Source organism: Nicotiana tomentosiformis, chromosome 11 (genome assembly GCF_000390325.3).
Source record: "Nicotiana tomentosiformis chromosome 11, ASM39032v3, whole genome shotgun sequence".
Lineage (NCBI taxonomy): Eukaryota > Viridiplantae > Streptophyta > Magnoliopsida > Solanales > Solanaceae > Nicotiana > Nicotiana tomentosiformis.
The window spans coordinates 27,719,847-27,739,607 of record NC_090822.1 but is presented as its reverse complement, the minus strand read 5'-3'; the positions used below and the strand labels follow the sequence as shown (position 1 = coordinate 27,739,607).

The 19,761-nt window shown below is 34.5% G+C and overlaps 1 protein-coding gene and 1 long non-coding RNA gene across 4 annotated transcripts; one reads left to right on the top strand and one right to left on the bottom strand.

The window, feature by feature from the left end:
* Nucleotides 1–829: 829 nt before the first annotated feature.
* LOC104100461 (cadmium/zinc-transporting ATPase HMA3-like) lies at nucleotides 830–14,904 on the top strand. Of its 3 annotated transcripts, none has more exons than XM_009607693.4 (11): nucleotides 830–1,183; nucleotides 2,821–3,078; nucleotides 7,635–7,732; nucleotides 8,833–9,088; nucleotides 9,174–9,311; nucleotides 9,630–9,957; nucleotides 10,378–10,580; nucleotides 10,726–10,928; nucleotides 11,563–13,186; nucleotides 13,510–13,839; nucleotides 14,062–14,904. In XM_009607693.4, exons 1-11 carry the CDS (start codon nucleotides 979–981, stop codon nucleotides 14,751–14,753), a joined length of 4,335 nt encoding a protein of 1,444 aa, XP_009605988.2. In that variant the 5' UTR covers nucleotides 830–978; the 3' UTR covers nucleotides 14,754–14,904. The 3 variants fall into 3 exon arrangements, with proteins under 3 accessions (XP_009605988.2, XP_009605987.2, XP_033513075.2); XM_009607692.4 differs by having other exon boundaries at nucleotides 14,047–14,904; XM_033657184.2 differs by lacking the exon at nucleotides 830–1,183 and adding an exon at nucleotides 2,027–2,123 and having other exon boundaries at nucleotides 14,047–14,904.
* LOC138900778 (uncharacterized) lies at nucleotides 13,648–14,062 on the bottom strand. The gene is made up of 2 exons (XR_011412047.1): nucleotides 13,973–14,062; nucleotides 13,648–13,888 (listed from the first exon to the last, which is right to left on the bottom strand). It is a non-coding gene; the product is annotated as an uncharacterized lncRNA (long non-coding RNA).
* Nucleotides 14,905–19,761: the final 4,857 nt, after the last annotated feature.

Here is a 19,761-nt window from a genome sequence, read left to right as displayed (position 1 = left end):
TTCTTCTCCATTTGGGGTGGGGTGGGTGGTGAGTGCGGCTGGGGCGGCCAGATGATAAGGCAACTCAAGCAATCGCTTGAGGTTCCATATCTATGGGGCCCAAAATTTTCTAATATTAAATAGCTGTATATGATAATTTTTAAAAAAAATATCTAATATATATAAAAAAAAATACATTTTTCATGAAAAAGGAAATAAGAGATAATTTGGTAATATGAATAGTTATTTTTGGGATTCAGCCCTAAACTTTAGGTTTGAATATGTTTCTTGACTCCTTTATACACTATCATTATTATCATGGGGCCCATATTACTTTGATTATTTTGTCTTTCTTTACAAGTCCACTATCTCATAAAATATTTCGTCAAGTAAGATAGCAAAAAGCAATTGCAACCCCTTTTTGTCAAGATTTCCCGGCACTGCACCAAAAATATTGAAGCAACAAAAGTAATATCAAGTTATCTATAACTGTTTGTTAAACCAGATTCAATTGTTCCATACTTTTCTTATTACTTTGCATCTAGAATTTGTTATTTTTTGATATCTTTTGTTTGTAAGAATATGTATCATCTTTTTATTTATTTATTTATAATCCTAGTCAAGAAATCGATTATAAATAAATTATTAATAATTTACATCTAAAAAAATTAGAAAAATAAATTTTAAATAAAATTTTACTAAATAAATTTTTTAATACCGAAAAACTTAGGGCCCCTATTTGAAGTTTGGCTTTAGGCCCAAACACCGTTGGACCGCCCTCGAGTGCGGGGGGTTGCTACTCTGGGTTGCTACTCTTATTTAAACCCCTCAAAGCTTTGAAATCTACTCATTCTCTGCATGTTTTTATAAGAGAAACTAATCACCTCTTTCCAAAACAAAAGTATATCCAATTTATCTCAGAGCCAGAAGTCCCTTTTTCATTTATTATCTTCTCCTCTTCCTTAGAGTAGAGTGTAGAGGAAAAATAGAAAGAAGAGAATGGTGGAAAGTGAGAAAATGAATGACACAAAGAATCTGAGCAAGAGCTATTTTGATGTTTTGGGAATTTGCTGTACTTCAGAAGTTGTTCTTGTTGAAAAAATTCTCAAGAATCTTGAAGGGGTTAAAGAGGTTTCAGTAATTGTCACAACAAAGACTGTCATTGTTATTCATGATTCTCTCCTCATTTCTCAGCAACAAATTGGTAAGAAAGATAGTTACAAACCTTTATTACTCCCTCAGTTCTATTTTCTATTATTTACGAGATACTACTAATTTCTTTTGAGTATGTTGTGAAAAGAATAGTACATTTATATATGTAGAAGCAAACTTTAAACTTGACATTATTTTATAGTCAAAAATGTTGTAAGTTTCTTTTTTCTTAAGCTCTCAGCTTATTAACAGTTTCATATAAAACGAAACGAAAGGAGTACCATTCTTCATCTTTTCTCCACTGACATAATCTTGCTTCTTTGTAAGTTTAAGTATTAAATAAAGTGATTTTCTTTTTAGAAATCACCAAACAAAAGGAAATATAAGAGACAAGAAGGGGGGACAAAAGGAAGCAGAAACGTTTTTTATTTATTCATGTGAGATTTGATGGTAGTTGTTTCAAGCACTGTTCTTTCTGTTTGTTGGCATTTGCTAGAGTTAGGTGTATATATTAACTTGGGAAAATCTTTAAGATGGTTAATGTTAGTTTTATTAGATTGAGTAACCAAGACGGAAAAAACATGAAATATTTTTCTTTTGAAAGTTCTGGTCAAGAACATGCATAAAATTCTCTTTTAAAACGACTCTCATAAAAATTCATGTGATCGGGTTTGGATGAACCTATAAGTTACACACGGAAGCGGATTTATAGGGTAGTTTATGAGCACGTGAACCCATAATTTATCCATCAAACTAGGTATTTTATGTTTTTATTTTTTAGAATTAGTCTAATATTTTCTGTTTGCATCCATGTTCCACTAAGGATTAATCGTGCATTTGGTTGAATATTGAGTTATTACTCAAATGAATATAGATCAATTCTCACTTAATTTTTTTTCTCTTTTCTTTAATGGTGTACCAGTATTTTAGAAATTCTAGCTCCGACTTACACACGGTATATATCCGCCCCAGCCCCCAGTGGGATAGAGTAGGTGAGTGGGAAAAATATAGGAGTATAGTTTATAAATGTTTTTTCTCTAACAGTAAGTTTTTGAATAAATTCTGAGATTCGATGGTCTGCTTGAAATTGGTAATTATTACTATAATAATAGTGATATATGATTTGTCCCCACATATTACATAATTGTGGCAAGAAATCTAAGTTTCTAGTTGTTGATAATTTAGTGATGGAGGCTTCTGTTGAACTGTTAGAGAAAATATTTCGACTCATGTCGCTTTGTGTTGAAGAGTAGTTGATAGGAATTGACAAAGCAATTGTAGTTTCTTGTTTTGTTTTTTCCTTCTTTATGAATTACTGTACTTTATTTTTATCTCTGTTTCTGATGGTCAGTTTTCAAGTGTGAAAAATCAGCAAGAAAAGATCGTTTCTTCTTTTCATTCTTGGGATTTTCCCTTTTTATTTAGTAGAGTCTCATTTCTACTTCATTTTTTGCATTTCTTGCACACCTAACAGTAGTGGTAGATAAATTGGACCTAGCTAACAAAAGGTAACTCTTATCTGTAAGTTTAATTGGTAATTATAATCAGTTAAATTGCATTGATAATATATTTATATTCTTTACATTGTTTGTGCATACATAACGTAAATCGTTTATTTTTAATCAGCAACAATATAATTGTGTTGTCCATATAATTATTGTAGTTACCATCTTTCTTTTGTGGATGTAGTTAAAGCATTGAATCAAGCAAGATTAGAAGCAAGTATAAGAGTGAAAGGAGAGAAAAACTACCAAAAGAAATGGCCAAGTCCATTTGCAATTGGCAGTGGAATATTGCTTGGATTCTCATTTTTGAAGTACTTTTTTGCACCTTTCCAATGGTTAGCACTTGCAGCTGTTGCAGTTGGGATTCCTCCAATTATTTTTAGGGGTGTGGCTGCCGTGCGAAATCTCACTCTTGACATCAACATTCTTGTTTTAATAGCAGGTACTTTAATTTGCTTTTCCTTTTCTTTCTTTTCAACTTTTTGGAAAGCAAAAAAAAAGATACTCCCTACCGTTTCAATTTATGTGGTATTTGATTGAACAAATTGTTTTTAAAAAAAATAAAAAAATTTAAAATTTGTGGTCTGAAATAAATCTTAGGCATATGTGTTACAAGGTTAAAATAATATTTTTAAGTTATATTATTTTTAAATATAAATACGTAATATTCTTTTTGGTATAAATTGAGACATATTTTACAATGAAAATATTTGAAGTTGATTTGGTTATAGAATTAATGTGTGGTCCTACTCTAGCTTTGTGATTGAGATTTGGCTATTGCTTTAATGTCTAAGCTAATTGGATACTTCTAATGTGGTGCTTGAATCTTGATTCTTGATAATGCTTTGTGATTCATTATTTCATTTCATTAAAAAGCATGCACCATAGGGAAATTAAATGTTGTATTTACTAATGCACCTTTAACTAACCCACAAGATTGGAGTGAGAAGGATGATTCTTGGGTGTTAGATGCTAATATTGGACCACCCTAGTGACTTTTAATAATGAAAGCATGAAAAACAATTATTGGATGCTTGATATACTTTGTGTTACAATATTTCAGGTGACCTAGAACTACACAAATAAACTTCTTTTTCCATATGGGAATAGAATGATTCAGATGGAATTAGTGATTCTATCACAGATTATCTTTTATTTAAATGATATCAAATATGGAAAGAGAAAAAAAGTAAGGTGTATAAGAAACAGTGGAAAACAGATTATAGTATGACATATATTACTATACAAATTAATCAGCTCATTACAAAGGCTAGTATATATATATTTAACTACTAGTTAAAGACTCGTAGTGTTGTACCTTTGGGTTCGTTTGGTACGTGGACTAAATTATCCCGAGATTATCCCATCTGGGAGATGGTATAAAATAATCCCCAGTTTGATGGGATAAAGTGAGATAAGATGGGATATCCAGTATTAAGTCTGAGATTAAATTTATATCATGTTTAGTTGACGGTATAAATTTATCCTGCCAACCAAACAAAGTATAAATTTAATCCCACACCTTATCTCACCTTATACTGCGTACCAAACGACCCTTTAGCTCAAAGACTAAACACCATCAAAGGTTACAATGGAATAGTAGGTAGGAAGAATGAGTTAAAAAAGACTTTTAAGTCTTGTGTAAGAATTTGAGATATATTCTTTGGTTAACAAAAGAAGGGTGATTGAAGAGGGTTGGGGATATTAAAAGTACCAAAAGTTGTGGGTAAACATTAAAACTTTCAAAATTTTAAAAAGAATTTGAACCTACGACATCGGGTTTTGGAGACCCACGCCCATTCAAATTATTTTAAATTTTCATTTCTCTTTTCTTTCTTATTCTCTTATTCTTTTTCCTTATTTTCTTTTCTCTCTTCCTCATTCTCTTATTCTTTTTCCTTATTTTCTCCTTTATCTTTAACTTTCGTTGTTGTTGCTCCTCTATCGTTATCTGTTGAGCCCTAGTTATGGAGTGCTTCATCACCTAAAATAGGAGTTTTAGGCGTGAACCCCAATTAATTGGATCCCAAAGTGAATACCGAATACCAAATAAAAATAAAAACTATCTTTTGTGTTTGTTGATATCCACGGTGTAGAAAATTTGCCGAATATTATAAAAACCTTAGAATATCAGCTAACATGCCTTAATTTCAAATCAGTGGAGTATATTCCGTATTAAAATCGCTCTATTTAGGTCCTTCAAAAGATTAAATACTGGACCACAAAGCTTTAAGCTTTTAACACTATAAATTTCAAAATTTGTTTTTTTGTTCTAAACTTTATGTCAAGTACTGGAGTATTTAATACCAAATGTTTAAAAATTCTTTTATTATTTCTTAAATTGTCAGGTAAGATTAGATGTGATAGGAAAAAGAATTTCAAACCCACACAAGATTTTGTCTAGTAAGGAAACTACAAAATTGCTTATGTAACTCGCAATATTTCAGAAATGGTTTCCCAGGTGTAAAGCACCAAGAACGGAGCCCACATAATTAATGTGTAACGTTTCACTCTTTTTTTCCTCAAATAATTGCAAAGAAAATGACTTTTCTTGGCCCTTTTAAAGAAGGTGACTTTGACTGGTATCAGATTTTCTTGTCATAGTATTAAGTAGTGATATCAGTCACGGCAAGGTTTAAAATTGAGTTTATAATTAGTAACGTAACTAATTTTTACATTATCACATTTAGTTAATCTAAAATATCATGGAACTTTTTATATCAAGTTTGATATGCTGACATAAACAAAAGAACAATAATTTATAAACTTGATTAAATTGAATTGATAATAAATTAAAATATTATTTGAACGATTAAAATCTCACAGTTAATTTTGCATCTTGCATAAAAAAATATCCATCCTAGTTCCTTGATTATCATTTGATGCTGTCTTAGTTTCTTTTCAAAATTTTTAGAATTTATATCAAATATTATTTTTAAATTACTCGAACTAACAAGCAGACTAAGTTTGATATTTTGCTAATCCAACGACATACGGTTACTACGGAAGGCATTTACTAGAAATACTCTGAGATGTTACTGCAATTATTTTTTTTTAAAAGAGAAAAAATATAACTTTAAAAGCTCCATGTGACATTATGTATATTTTATTATAGCATCATGTGACCCCATTTTGTATCTCATAAATAACATTGATCCCATATATCTCTACTGTATCATCAATATCATGAAAAATACATCTAAACTACCTCTAAATTACTGAGATGTTTATTGGCAGTAGAATCTACAGATACAACAGATGCTCTAGTTCTAACTGATGTTTTCATTTGAATAAAAAGTATTAATTGAGAAACCAAAAGATTTTGCAAGAATTCTTAGGGATATAAGTTTTGGCATTTAAATAATTCCAGTTATTGGGAATAAACACTTGAATAGGCAATAAAAGTAAAAGAAACTTCTATTACCAGGCAGCAAAGTTTCCCAAAATCCTTTTTGTTTTTTTTTTTTTGAAAAAAAAAAAACTTATTAGAAAATGAGCCATAAAATTTCTTCGAGTCACATTCTCTATTTAGTAAAATGTACTTCATTTTTCTAATGAGGTAAAAGCAATAGAAAATAAAAGAAGATTTAAATTCCTTTTTTACGACGGTGGTGTCAACCAAGGGTTAAGCTTGTCTCTATTATTTCAACATCATACCTCATAGTTCTACGCCCACTTCAGCTACCACTAGGAACACCATTTGGTGCAGAAAAATTTTGTTCATAAACTTCAATTTTAAGCCTTCATATAAACAATAAAAGAGCTAATTAGCAGTTAGCAGTTCAGTTGATGTAGCTTAAGTAATGCAGTTCAACTAAATATATATGGAAATGGTGAAAAGCACAAAGGTGACTTTATAGATTTATCTTTTAAAAAGTAGCAAGATATGATTCCTTGAGAAGAAAAGGTCACTATGACTTTATTTCTATCTTTGTGTTTGAAAATTTGGCTAATAAAGCTGTAGAAAAGAAAAAGATGAGTGATTGGAAAGGGTAAAATGAATGAAGGTAAGAATACTCCATTCAGTCCAAAATATTAGTAGTAGTAGTTGTTTTGGCAAAATTGATTTTGTTTCAAAATATTTGACGATGTAAATGTTTGACCCAAATATTTTTTTTTTGATCAAAGCAATTAATTTTATGTTTTGAGGCACTAATAATCGATTTAACTCACTTTTTAAATATAAACAATATTAAAAAAAATAATTGAATAAAATAATTGAGAAATAAAAGAAAAGAGAAATCTAATTGATGTTGTAACACTTTTTTCGTTTAAGCTAAATATTGAATCGCCCGAAATAGAATATTGAAATTCAACAATGTGCTTGGTAGAATAATTGAGTAGTTTTAGATGGGATACAATGTAAGGAATAAGAGTTTAAATAGTATTTCTATCTGTAACTAATTGCCTTGTCCAACTTGTGCCATTTACTGTCATTTAACGCATTTATTATACGTTACATAATTGATACGTAATCGATAGTGTAATAATGAAAAATTCTGTATAATCCGATATTAAATGATTATTTCCTTATTCGTAATTATGAATGATCTTCCGTAACATGCCCGTGTTTTTTCCTTCATAGTCAGTTTCGGTATTAACAGTTATGATACTAACATATATTTGCTTCCGAATATGTTTTACACATCATTCTTCAATTACTTTGCTGACACGTATGGTAATCTAATTGATCCATGTGGCGAAATTATTTTCCACTAATACACTAAAAACACAAGAAATTATCTATTACTTTTTCTCTTTTCAAATTTATATTTATATTTACTTAGCAGAGTCTTAATCAAATTAGACGATTAAGGAGAGAAAAAGGGTAGTATATTTGTGACTAAGGCTATTAAATATCTTTTTTAAGCGGTGCGCAAAAATCTTAACAAAAGGGATTATATGGATTAGGGGTAGTATAAAATTTTAATGGAACTTAGTGTATGTTAAAGCTAGAAATGGTTTGTAATGGTGCTTATAACTGGGTTTGACGTGCAGTGACGGGATCAATTGTTTTACACGATTATTGGGAAGCTGGTACTATTGTCTTCTTATTCACCATTGCAGAATGGCTAGAGTCAAGGGCAAGTCACAAGGTTTGTGAATTTTCGTCCCTGTTTAATTTCCTTACACAAGAAATGGAAAGTATATATATATATATATATATATATATATATATATATATATATATGACAGTATATTTTTCTAGGATGACAGTAATGTTGTGCTTTTTTATTTATTTATTGGGACTCCAAAAGTCTGAAATATCTAATTTGGTAATTGTCACAAATCAAGCCCATGGTACATATTTTCCACTTTGGCCAAATTGACCTTACCAATTTGTCGCTTGGATTACGCCAAATCGAGCCCAAAAGCATTGTACTACCATGTAAACTTATGCCCTATCTTATATAATACTTTAACTTGTCTCCCTTTTCGGTATGGTATTTGTCTAGGGTGTCATATGTACCCATTCATAGTAGGCTTGTCAGCTTAAAAGTCTGCCAGTCATTCTACTTAACCCGTCCTACGTTATCGGCATCACAAACACCCCATAGGAGTTGGGCATCCTCCCTGAGGTTTGCCCCGATGGACTTTTAAAATTTGTTGTTTGGGCAATGACACGTCGAGCCTAATAGCGTGCTTACCATGTGAACTTGTACTATGTATTATAGCACTTCACCTTCCTCTCCCTTTGTCACCCTTTTTTCCAAAGTTTGCGAGTCTAGAAACCTACTAGTTCTTACACTCTACCTGCCGCATTAACCACTCTCCATCATAGGCATCACCTTAATTTAAAAGAATTTGTTCTTAGAAGTCTCTAACTTAAACCAGAAAACAGTTCAGGCTATCTTCTGTTCTTTTACCTCAATAACATTATACAATGGAAAGTACTAAGATGCAGTTCTTGTGGATTATGAGTGGATTAAATTTCATTCTGAAAATTAATTTACTTCACAGCTCTATTTGGAGCAAACAACGATTAAATATGGTATTGGAATTTAGTCACTTTGACATAAATGGCATAAGCCTATGCTTATCTTTTCTTACTTTTTAGCAATGCTAAATATTAGGTCCTAACTACAAACTTTGTAGCACACTGAACTTTGTAACATAACTCTGTGTCTTTATTTTCTCACTGATTTTGTATATGAATAAAGCGTTCTGATGAATGAAAACCTTTATGGATATGTAGGCTACTGCTGCTATGTCATCACTGGTCAATATAGTCCCTCCAACAGCAGTTTTAGCTGAAAGTGGAGAAGTCGTAAATGTTGATGAAGTCAAGTTGAATAGCATTCTTGCTGTTAAAGCTGGTGAAACTATACCTATTGATGGAGTTGTAATGGAAGGGGAATGTGACGTGGACGAGAAAACACTGACAGGCGAGTCGTTTCCAGTTTCTAAGCAAATAGATTCAACGGTCTGGGCTGGCACTACAAATCTAAATGGTAGTGTAGTATTCCTTCATGCTTCATTTATTTAGTGCTGAAACTTCAAGTATTGTTTGTTAATGTTATTTGCTCAATTCTTCAGGCTATATCAGTGTTAAGACTACGGCTTTGGCTGAAGATTGTGCGGTGGCTAGGATGGCGCAGCTTGTCGAAGATGCTCAGAACAAGAAATCAAAAACCCAAAGATACATTGACAAGTGTGCTAAATATTATACACCAGGTTAGTGAATCTTATGTTGTGCCACATCGAGTCAACAAATGCACGTACCATGTGAACTTGTTCTCTGTCTTATGAATCACGTCACTATCCTCTCCCTTTTCGATATGAGATTTCCCTAAGGTGTCATACGAACAACCCCTTCTTCGGAAGCTTGCCAGCATAGAAGTCTATCAGTCCTTTCACTTGACCTGCCCTCATCAGCCTGCCTGCAGTCATGGGCGTCGCACTACTATATTGCTCTTTCGCTTAAAACTTTTTATTTCTAATACTTTTCCTGCTCTTTGTGTATGTCTGATTTCGACTGGTGATGTTTTGCAGCAATTGTGGCTATATCAGCTTCTTTGGCAATAGTTCCTACTGCATTAAGAGTTCACAATCGAAATGAGTGGTATCGCTTGGCTTTGGTCACGTTGGTGAGTGCATGTCCGTGTGCACTTGTGCTATCTACACCAGTTGCCATGTGTTGTGCACTTTCTAAAGCAGCAACGTCCGGTCTTCTGTTTAAAGGAGCAGAGTACCTTGAGACTCTTGCTAAAATCAAAATCATGGCTTTTGACAAAACAGGGACTATAACTAGAGGAGAATTTATGGTGACCGAGTTCAAGTCTCTGGTTGATGGTCTTGGTCTCAATACACTGCTTTACTGGTAAAGGCTACCACTCATACACAATCTTTTTGTAGCCAAAGAGAATTCAAAATTTTAACTAATGATATTCACAGCACATTAATAGTGATATAACATGAGTGATTTGTAGCATATATTCATAAAAGATGAACTTGCGAGTACCACATTCTCATATTGAAGTGTCAGAAATGGCTCTGATGGTTCACAATAGATCCAAAATAACATAGTATATACAAAATGTCTGGCGTCTGATATTCAGGAACTTATATATTTGGATCTTATACATTGAGGACACATAATCGATGTATCATAATCTAGAATTTTTTAAATATTCTTGATGCTGCAATACAAAAGCACACGGCACACTGAATAGAAGCCTTGTTCGGTGGTCTAAAACATTCGTTCAGAGTAAATACTGAATTGTCTAGTGAATATTTTCAGGGTTTCAAGTATTGAGAGCAAGTCAGGTCATCCGATGGCAGCCGCTCTGGTTGACTATGCACAATCAAATTCCGTTGAGCCAAAGCCTGATAGAGTTGAGCAGTTTCAAAACTTTCCTGGTGAAGGGATATTTGGAAGAATTGATGGAATGGAAATCTATGTCGGGAATAGGAAAATTTCTTCAAGAGCTGGATGTACTACAGGTAAACGGTTGAATCATTTCTTATGCTCATAGTAGAGATAAAACACCAGAGTTATAATTATAAGTATATGATTTCTCCAGTTAATTTTGCTGTTAGAATTTCCTTGACCTGTTTAGCACTAATGTGGTGGATGTTTGAATTTCAGTACCAGAAATAGAGGGTGATAGTTTCCAAGGAAAGTCTGTTGGATACATATTTTTGGGATCATCTCCCGCTGGAATTTTCAGTCTTTCCGATGTTTGTCGAATTGGTGTAAAAGAAGCAATGAGAGAGCTGAAGCAGATGGGTATCAAAACCGCGATGCTTACTGGTGATTGTTATGCAGCTGCCAACCATGTGCAGGATCAGGTATATTAAAAATTTTGCAATACGCTGAAATGATTATAAAACCCTTTGGATTATTGTTTAGTCTTAAGAATTTTCACTGAACTCTTATTGTTTCCCTCTTCTATCATCAACATTGGTTAAACATTTCATCTAAATTTAGCGAAGCGTATTACCAAGTAACCGCTTTATCTTTACAAGGGTCAGAATGGGGTATAATACACTTAAGACAATGTGATGTGAAGATGAAGGTAAATGTTGATCTGGATAAACCAAGTTATCATCACAACTAATATAAGATATGCTTTATTGTTCTCCAATATTTGGACAATTTTCTGATTTACGACGTACAATTCTTCACATATGAAACCTACATCAGACGTATGTGACATGCTATGTTTAGCATAGAGAGTCAAGATTAGCATGATAATCTGAAGCTGAATCTGAATTTCAAGTATCTATTCTTGTATTGTAAGCAGGGGGCGGAACTAGTGTTGTGCTTACGGGTCTCAAACACTGTATTTGTGTTAAAAAATTCGCTCGATATGTATTTAAGTAATTTATCCAGAACGCAGTAAGCCGTATTTTTTAGAATCCAGAACCCATAAATTCAAAATCATAGATCCACCTCTGATTGTAAATCGAAACAATTACGCAGTTAGGTGGAGCTATGGATGAATTTCAAGCGGAACTCTTACCAGAGGACAAGGCAACAATCATCAAGGGTTTTCAGAAGGAAGCTCCAACAGCGATGATAGGCGACGGCCTTAATGATGCTCCTGCATTAGCAACAGCTGACATTGGCATCTCAATGGGCATCTCTGGGTCAGCTCTCGCGAAAGAAACAGGCCATGTTATACTAATGACAAATGACATCGGAAGAATACCAAAAGCTGCACGTCTTGCTAGAAGAGTTCGAAGGAAGATTGTTGAGAATATGATTATATCAGTCGTTACAAAGGCCGCCATAGTTGCATTGGCAATAGCAGGTTATCCATTGGTTTGGGCTGCTGTCCTCGCGGATACTGGGACATGCTTGCTAGTGATCTTGAACAGCATGCTACTTCTACGAGTAGGCACACACAGACATGGGAAAAAATGTTGTAGATCTGCTACTCCTTCGCATGCTCCCAACCACAAAGACAAAGCTTCTTGTTGCAAGTCGGAAAATGCTCCGCAGCTGTGTTGCTCTGATATTGAGTCACAAAAGAAATGTACGAGTCAATCATGCTCGTCCGAGGTGTGTGTTCCAAGATGTCAACCTGTCTCCTCGGGATCAAAGTCATGTGGAAATAATCAGTGCCCAGACTCCGTTGAAAATAGTGGTTTTCATTCTCATCCCCGTCCTCAATGCTGCTCGTCGAAGATGGCTTCTAAAGCATGCCAATCTGCAGTTTCAGAATCAAAGTCATGTGGAAATAATCAGTGCCCAGACTCCGTTGAAAATAGTGGTTTTCATTCTCATCCCCGCCCTCAATGCTGCTCGTCTAAGATGGCTTCTAAAGCATGCCAATCTGCAGTTTCAGAATCAAAGTCATGTGGAAATAATCAGTGCCCAGACTCCGTTGAAAATAGTGGTTTTCATTCTCATCCCCGTCCTCAATGCTGCTCGTTGAAGATGGCTTCTAAAGCATGCCAATCTGCAGTTTCAGAATCAAAGTCATGTGGAAATAATCAGTGCCCAGACTCCGTTGAAAATAGTGGTTTTCATTCTCATCCCCGTCCTCAATGCTGCTCGTCGAAGATGGCTGCTAAAGCATGCCAATCTGCAGTTTCAGAATCAAAGTCATGTGGAAATAACAATTGCTCGGAGTCCATTTACAAGAGTAGTTGTCATTCTTTAACAAGTTCTCTAGTATGTTCTTCCAAGATGTCTGCTCCACAATGTCATTCTGCCACTTCAAGCTCCAAATCATGTGGAAGTACCAAGTGCTCCAACTTCAGTGACAAAAAATGTTGCCAATATGACAAAATTCCTCAAACGTGCTCTACCAAGAAGTCTGCTCCAGGATGTCAATCTGCAGTTTCTGGGTCTAAATCATGTGGAGATAGCAAGTGTTCAGACTCGAAAGACAATAGTAGCCATCCTTCACATCCCGATCATCAAATATGCACGTCTAAGTTGTGTGCTCCACAAAGCCAATCTGCAACTTCAAGCTCCAGGACATGTGGAAATATGAAGTGCTCGGACACCAATAGCAAGAATTCTTGTTATTCACATACCAACTCTGAATCATGCTCTTCAAAGATGTCTGGTCCAGCATGCAAAACTGCTAATTCAGGTACGGCCAGATTCCTCTTCTTGTTAATACCCCCCTCCCCCCCCCCCCCCAAACTATAGGATCCAAAGTATTGTTTGGCCTTCTGTCGGAGGATATAATGGTTAGTTAAACCTGAAATCTATGAATTGCAAATCTCTAGCATCGTGACAAAATTCTTAGATCATATACAACTCTGAGAATATAGGCTGTCACAGACCCTTCTTCATACTGCATTAGAGGAGAGCAGCCAATTTTTTATTCATGACATGAAACAAATAAAGTTTTGCTTGAAGTGTATGGAGAGACTATGAGAATCATTTGCTGAGTAGGTTTGAGATTTTCAGGTTCAAGGTTATGCGGAAATAAGAAGTGCCTAGACTCTGCAAACGAGAACAGTTTTCATTCACTTACTAATCCACTCTGTGAGGAAAAGCTTTTGGAGAAGGAAAGCTTGGATTTAGCCCGAAAAGATAGGGAATCAAATCATGATCTTAGTCATGGTTGCTCTGACGAGGAACATGATCATCTAAATTTAGACAAGGCACATGACAGTTGTGCCTTACAAGAATGTTGTTATTCTGTTCAAGGCAATAAAACTGATGTATCAGAAACTGGAATCCAGGAAGCTGCTCATTGTGACAGCATCAATCAAACATGCCAAACTGCAATTTCAGGTAGACACTACCAAACCATATGTTCCGAATTGCTACTCCACCTTCACTCCTACAATAAATATTTGATCAAACTGGAAAAGAAGATAACATATGCATTGTAAATCTCTAAAAGATGATGAATAATGCTACTCACCAACTAGTTTGAGATTGAAGTTTAGCTGATTGTTGTATGTCGTTAACAATTAAAAAAAACTACTTGTTAATTAGGGCTGAGATTTTCAGGATCAATGACATGCGGAAATAATAAGAGTCTGGACTCTCTAAGCATCCATGGTTGTCATTCACATGATAGTCCACTCCACAAGGAGAGCAACTTGGAGCAGAAAAGCTTGGATGTTGCTGGAGAAGGTATAAAATCACCTCATGCTGTCGGTCAAGGCTGTTCGGACAAGGAGCACAATCACTCGCATCCAGAAAAGGCGTATGACAGTTGTGCAACAGACGATTGTTGTTTTTCAGTTCAAGTCCATGGCATTGACGACGTATCAAGAAGTGAAATTCAAGAAACTGCTCATTGTGACAGCACAAAACAGAGCACGGTCATCCCCAGCAGCTGCGAACATGAACCAAAAGATCAGGTAAATCACTGTGGATCTCACTCTAAAAGTATTCCAACTGATGAAGAACTAGCCAAGCTGGTTAGAAGATGCTGCAAATACAAACCATGCCACGATGTCCGCTCTGGCTGCAGGAAGCATGCTGCAGAATGTGGTCCAACCGTTCGATCAACCATCAATATCTTACGGGACAACCATCATCATCATCTAGACTGCAGTGGTCGTAAGGTTTGTTCGCTGTTGGAGAAGAGACACATTGGTGGATGCTGTGACAGCTTCAGAAAAGAATGTTGTGCCAAGAACAATCACCTTGGAGCAAGTTTTGGAGGAGGTTTATCAGAAATTGTCATAGAGTAGATGCAATCTGAAGTGTACATATGTTGTGAACTTCCTACCTATTTTATCTTCAAGAAGTTAAGCTGCTAATCTGAACATAGCTATTGCAATGGCTTGTATATTTATCCTAAAAATGGCTTGTGTTTTTATTGAGTTTTCACAAAGTTGAACACATCAATGTAATTTGCGTGAAAAAGTCAGCTCACATCGAAAGCCAACTGTGCTTATTTATATGCACAGTTAACTCCGTTAAGCCTACACGAGTAGTGAAGAAGTCTAGAGAACTTTGGCTTGTTGTTGGCCAACAGAAAGTACGGGATTGGGCATTGCTAGGGCTAATGCCAGTTGATTGAAAAAGATACTAGACTTTCAAGATTCAAGATTATGTACGTACATGTGCAGTGTACGAAGGTACACTGCACATGTAAGGTACACTGCAGTGTATGAAGGTACAGGATCGAAAAACTAAGGATAGTATTTATCTAAGTGTTTACCCGAAAAAACGGATAATAATTGAATTTATACGCGGTTCTAAGGATACGTAGTATAACTTGATACAAATTGAGAAAATATATAAATGAATATCGAAATTAGCTGTTACAGAAACGAATGCAAACCAAATGGGTTAATTAGCCTAGGCCCTCAAGTTTGATCACTCTGAAACTGAATGGAGAGTAGACTGATACATGAACAAAATGACTGAATATCGAAAAACAGAAGAAAGGCAGTATATTGCGTTGTATTATATGAATCTTAATCTCAATGCCCCTCTTACAAATAATCAGACTCCCCCCTCTTACAAATAATCAGACCACCCCCCCCCTATATAGTAGGGAAATCCTATTCTTAATATGATTTCTAAATACAGTAAGGAATCCATGATAGATTAATTAATTGGCCTCTCCTTGATATGCGCCGGGATTTCCGCCGAGATTCTCGCCCAATTGCGAATATTCCGGTTTTCTATTTTTTGGCTCGATAAGCTTTCCTCAATTTTGGCCTTTCTCGATCTTGATCGGTCTATAACTTGCTCGATCTTGATCGTGACTGGTCTCGATCTTGCTCGATCTCGATCTTGGTCAATCACGATCTAGATCGGTCTCTGGATCACGAGCTCGGAAACCCAACTTCGCATTATGGCTCGATTCTACACGAGGCCGAACCTTGGTCTATCATGTTCCAATCTCGATTAATCATACGAAGGGCAAACTCGATTTTGACTGTATACACTAAGTCAGACTAAAGGTCTCAAAATTATGTAATAACAAACACTGATGTTTTGATTCAGAGAAACTCACTGAGTTGCAATAATTAAATGTTCTTTTGTTCCTCAATTTCTTTCATAGATAGATGTAAAATCAACTAGGGATAATAGGGGTGTGCACCGAATATGTCGGAGTAATGCCACCCTTAAGATGGAATCACTCGAATATTTGAAGGGACAAAGTTTTCTTGTCCGTTTCTTTTGTTGTTTAGAGAAGGGGAAAAAGTGAGGAGATTACAATCAGATCCCACCGGTGAAAGTTCAAGTAACCAACCAAATAGATTACTAAGATTCCTCAAACTGGCCAAGTTTACTTTGCCTCGGATCTTTATTTGTCTGTGTTATCTTTATTTTCTTATATATTAAGTGTCCAATTATCTGAATTACTATAAATAAGGTTCTAATTATATGTTAAGTATTTAATTACCTAGTTTGAGCATGCAAATTAAAAAGTTAAGGATTCTGCCATGATTAGATCTCTCATCAAGTCATTGTGGAATAAATGATCTTAAAAATCAATTAGCTAGCATGAAATTTGGGATCATATGTGTACAAATAGTTGATCAAGAATTCATCATCAAAAACTTTACGAAACCAGAAAAACTTTCCCCTTTATTCCCATCTTTATAATCCATTAACCGACAATTATCATTTGCAATCTATTATGCAAACGACACGTAAGTCCTTTTTTGGCTAGATCTTAGGCAAACCTACTCAATTGGTACAAATAGAAATAGAAAGGCTCCTTCAATAATTTATATATTAATATAATGCACGGCCTAACATAGGTGACGTGACATCTCTTACAAACTAGAAATTATATTTATCTTTTTATTTTTATTTCTTTCTCTTACTATTTTTATTTATCTCATCATACAAAACCTTACAGATCCTACGTACCCTTATTGAAAGAACGCAATGGTTACGGAAAAGAAACAACAAACATTTCAGACGCCAGATTCTCTCATCCTATTTTTTTTTCTTTTTTCCGTCACGACAACGTCTATTATTACCTCTTTAGAAAACCTATGATTCAAAGAATCAGCCAGAGAGGCTGAATTTTCACGCCATCGTAACTGGCCAAAGATATATTTGCTCGAGGATTACCATTGCGCTTCCATATCTTATATGTATTGGAAGTCGTAATTTTCCCAGCAAAGAAAACTATCAAAGTGGTAAACTTATCTCCATATATAAAATAGCACATTCTGCCAAGAACAACAAGTTGATCAAAACTATACTGCCACGTGGACCATCGCCAAGTCTAAACAAACTGTTGGAACGATGCCTTTTAGGTTAATATGTAATGTCTTCTAGGATCTCTTCCTTATGTTTCTTCTTCTATAGTGTATGATTTTTATAGGGCGAATAGCAACATAGATGGAAAGATTACAAGAGGTAAAGTTCAAGAGGTAAGACTATCGTAGTATTAACATTTATCTATGAAGAACGTTTAAATATTAAATGAAAGGTGAGAAGACTTCACATAATTTTTATTAGCTTTGATTGAGAGGGCTATTCCTCGATATCAATGCTATCATAAAATAATATGTATATATGCGATGTTTTTATTTATTTATTTATTTATTTGAATTTGCTTTTCTATTCTATTTTTTCAAATTTACTTTTTTCTTATTTTGTATTTTTTTTCCTTATAACATCTATATTTGTTAAGATATTTTTTCTACAGACCTTTCTAACATGCTTATTCGTACTTTATGATGTTTTTCAGCTAACTAATTATTTAAATCACGCAAGATATATGTATAATATTATGAGGAAGTTGACATTTGTCTCAAATGGGAATTTTTTTTTGGTAAGATTACTAACAATGAAGAGGAAGAAAGTTGAGAAGAAGAAGAAGGTGATGGAGATGTCATATGTATATAGAATAAATGTGTGCATTTATATGAAATAGTATAGTGTTTCCAGAATTTTGTTATAAAGGCAAGTTAGGAGGAAAAAAGAAAAGAGAGAGTTTATCTTAATATTTGGGGAAGTAACAAGTTAGGGGAAGAGAGAGAAAAAAAGAAGGAAAAAGAAAGAGAAATGTTTCTCCTTTTTCACCTAATCTGTAAAAACTATTGGTTTTGTGGCTTTTTTTTTTTTTAATTCTTTAAATTTCCATACTTTATCTTCAATTTTTGAATATTAAGGATCAAACAATTGTTGTTAATTGAGAGGAATAGACAACTGATAAAACTCTATTTTCTTTTTTGTTTTTGCTCAAACATCACTAATTAGTTTGGTTCTTTCTTCCTTTGCCTAAAGTAGATTTAAAGTCGCGTATGAAGGGCTGGTGACTTTGCAAAGCCTTTTGATATACACCATGAAAAACTACTTAGAACTTTTCACTAATCATGAGACAATAGTGCTTAACTAAGGGAAGTATGCTTTTTCTGATAATATTTGAAGAGACAGAGATGGCTTAATATATATATATATATATATATATATATATATATTCCTTTGGAGAAAAGAAGTTTTTTAGTTGAGATTAGAGACCAACTGTTTTAGAAGATTTATTACTATGGTATGATGAAGTGGAAAGAAATAAAGAACGAGGAAAAGAAAAAAAAAATGTAAAATTGATTATTTGAAGAGAGTTGAAGTTATTCAAAAAAATATTGATTTATAAAATTAGTAATAAAATTATCCGTAATAGATTTTTTCAAGAATTCACTAATTTATTTTTATCAACGCGGCAAGTTGACTAGTTGATAACACTAGCGAGTAAAGATGGGACATTTTCCGAGATTGAAGCGACATGCACCGTTCTCATTTGATATTTAATAATACATATGGAAAATCTTGATTGGAGCTATCATTAACAACGATTCATAAGGAAATAATGACTTCATAACTTCGTGATGATGGGCCTGTGAGTCAGTTCTGCGCCTATTAATGTGAAGCCCTATTCTTTTTCAAAAGGCAAAACAATCATCAATAAAGATGATTCCATGCATATGGTTTCGAAAATATTGCCCAAACAATAACAAGCCCAATGAATCTCCACGAATGGGATCTGGTGAGGGTAAATGTACGCAACCTTACCCCTACCTTAGAAGAGCAAATAAAATAATTTAGCAAATGAACTATCTAAGGACGCACTAATGAAGAAAACTTCGAAAGAGATTGTCACTCTTCTAAATGAACTATCTGAGGATGCAGATCAATGGCCTACTGACCAAGGTGATCGAAAAAGGTCAGCAGGTGTGCACCAAGTAGAATCATCTGTTGTAATGTAGGTCCAGATTGCAGCTATGGATAAGGACATCAAGCAGTTTACACTGGCCCATGTGCTGAGTCAACCACAGTCGGGATGTGATATTTATGGAATAGGACACCCAACACATGAGTGTCAAACCTCCACTACAGAGGAAGAAGTGAATGCAATGGGAAATTTTAGCAGAGGCAACTACCAGGGAGGCAATAATTTCAACTCTACGTGACAGATACATCCAGGTTTTTCATGGAGCTCTTCAAGTGGTAGTCTAAACTTATGGTAGCAGAAAAACCCTAGAGCACCAAGGCAAGAACATCCTAGATTTCAAAATCAACAAATACAACAGTACCAACCTCCACAACCTAACCATTCGTGTCTAGGGGATCTAATGAAGGCATTCATCAACAAATCAGACCAGAAATTTGAAACTTAGGGCACAACCATCCGGGAACAAGGCACAACTATCGGAACTTATAAAGACAAATGGGATAGATTGAAAACTTGTTATCTGAGAGGTCTCCTGGGATTCTACCCTCTAA

Excerpts from the sequence above, each read along its gene's own strand:
- LOC104100461 (XM_009607692.4), top strand. The coding sequence starts at position 979 with ATGGTGGAAAGTGAGAAAATGAATGACACAAAGAATCTGAGCAAGAGC. Across the intron at positions 9,958-10,377 it reads CTCAATACACTGCTTTACTG|GGTTTCAAGTATTGAGAGCA; the intron begins GTAAAGGCTACC and ends GAATATTTTCAG. Across the intron at positions 13,840-14,046 it reads ATGCCAAACTGCAATTTCAG|GGCTGAGATTTTCAGGATCA; the intron begins GTAGACACTACC and ends CTTGTTAATTAG.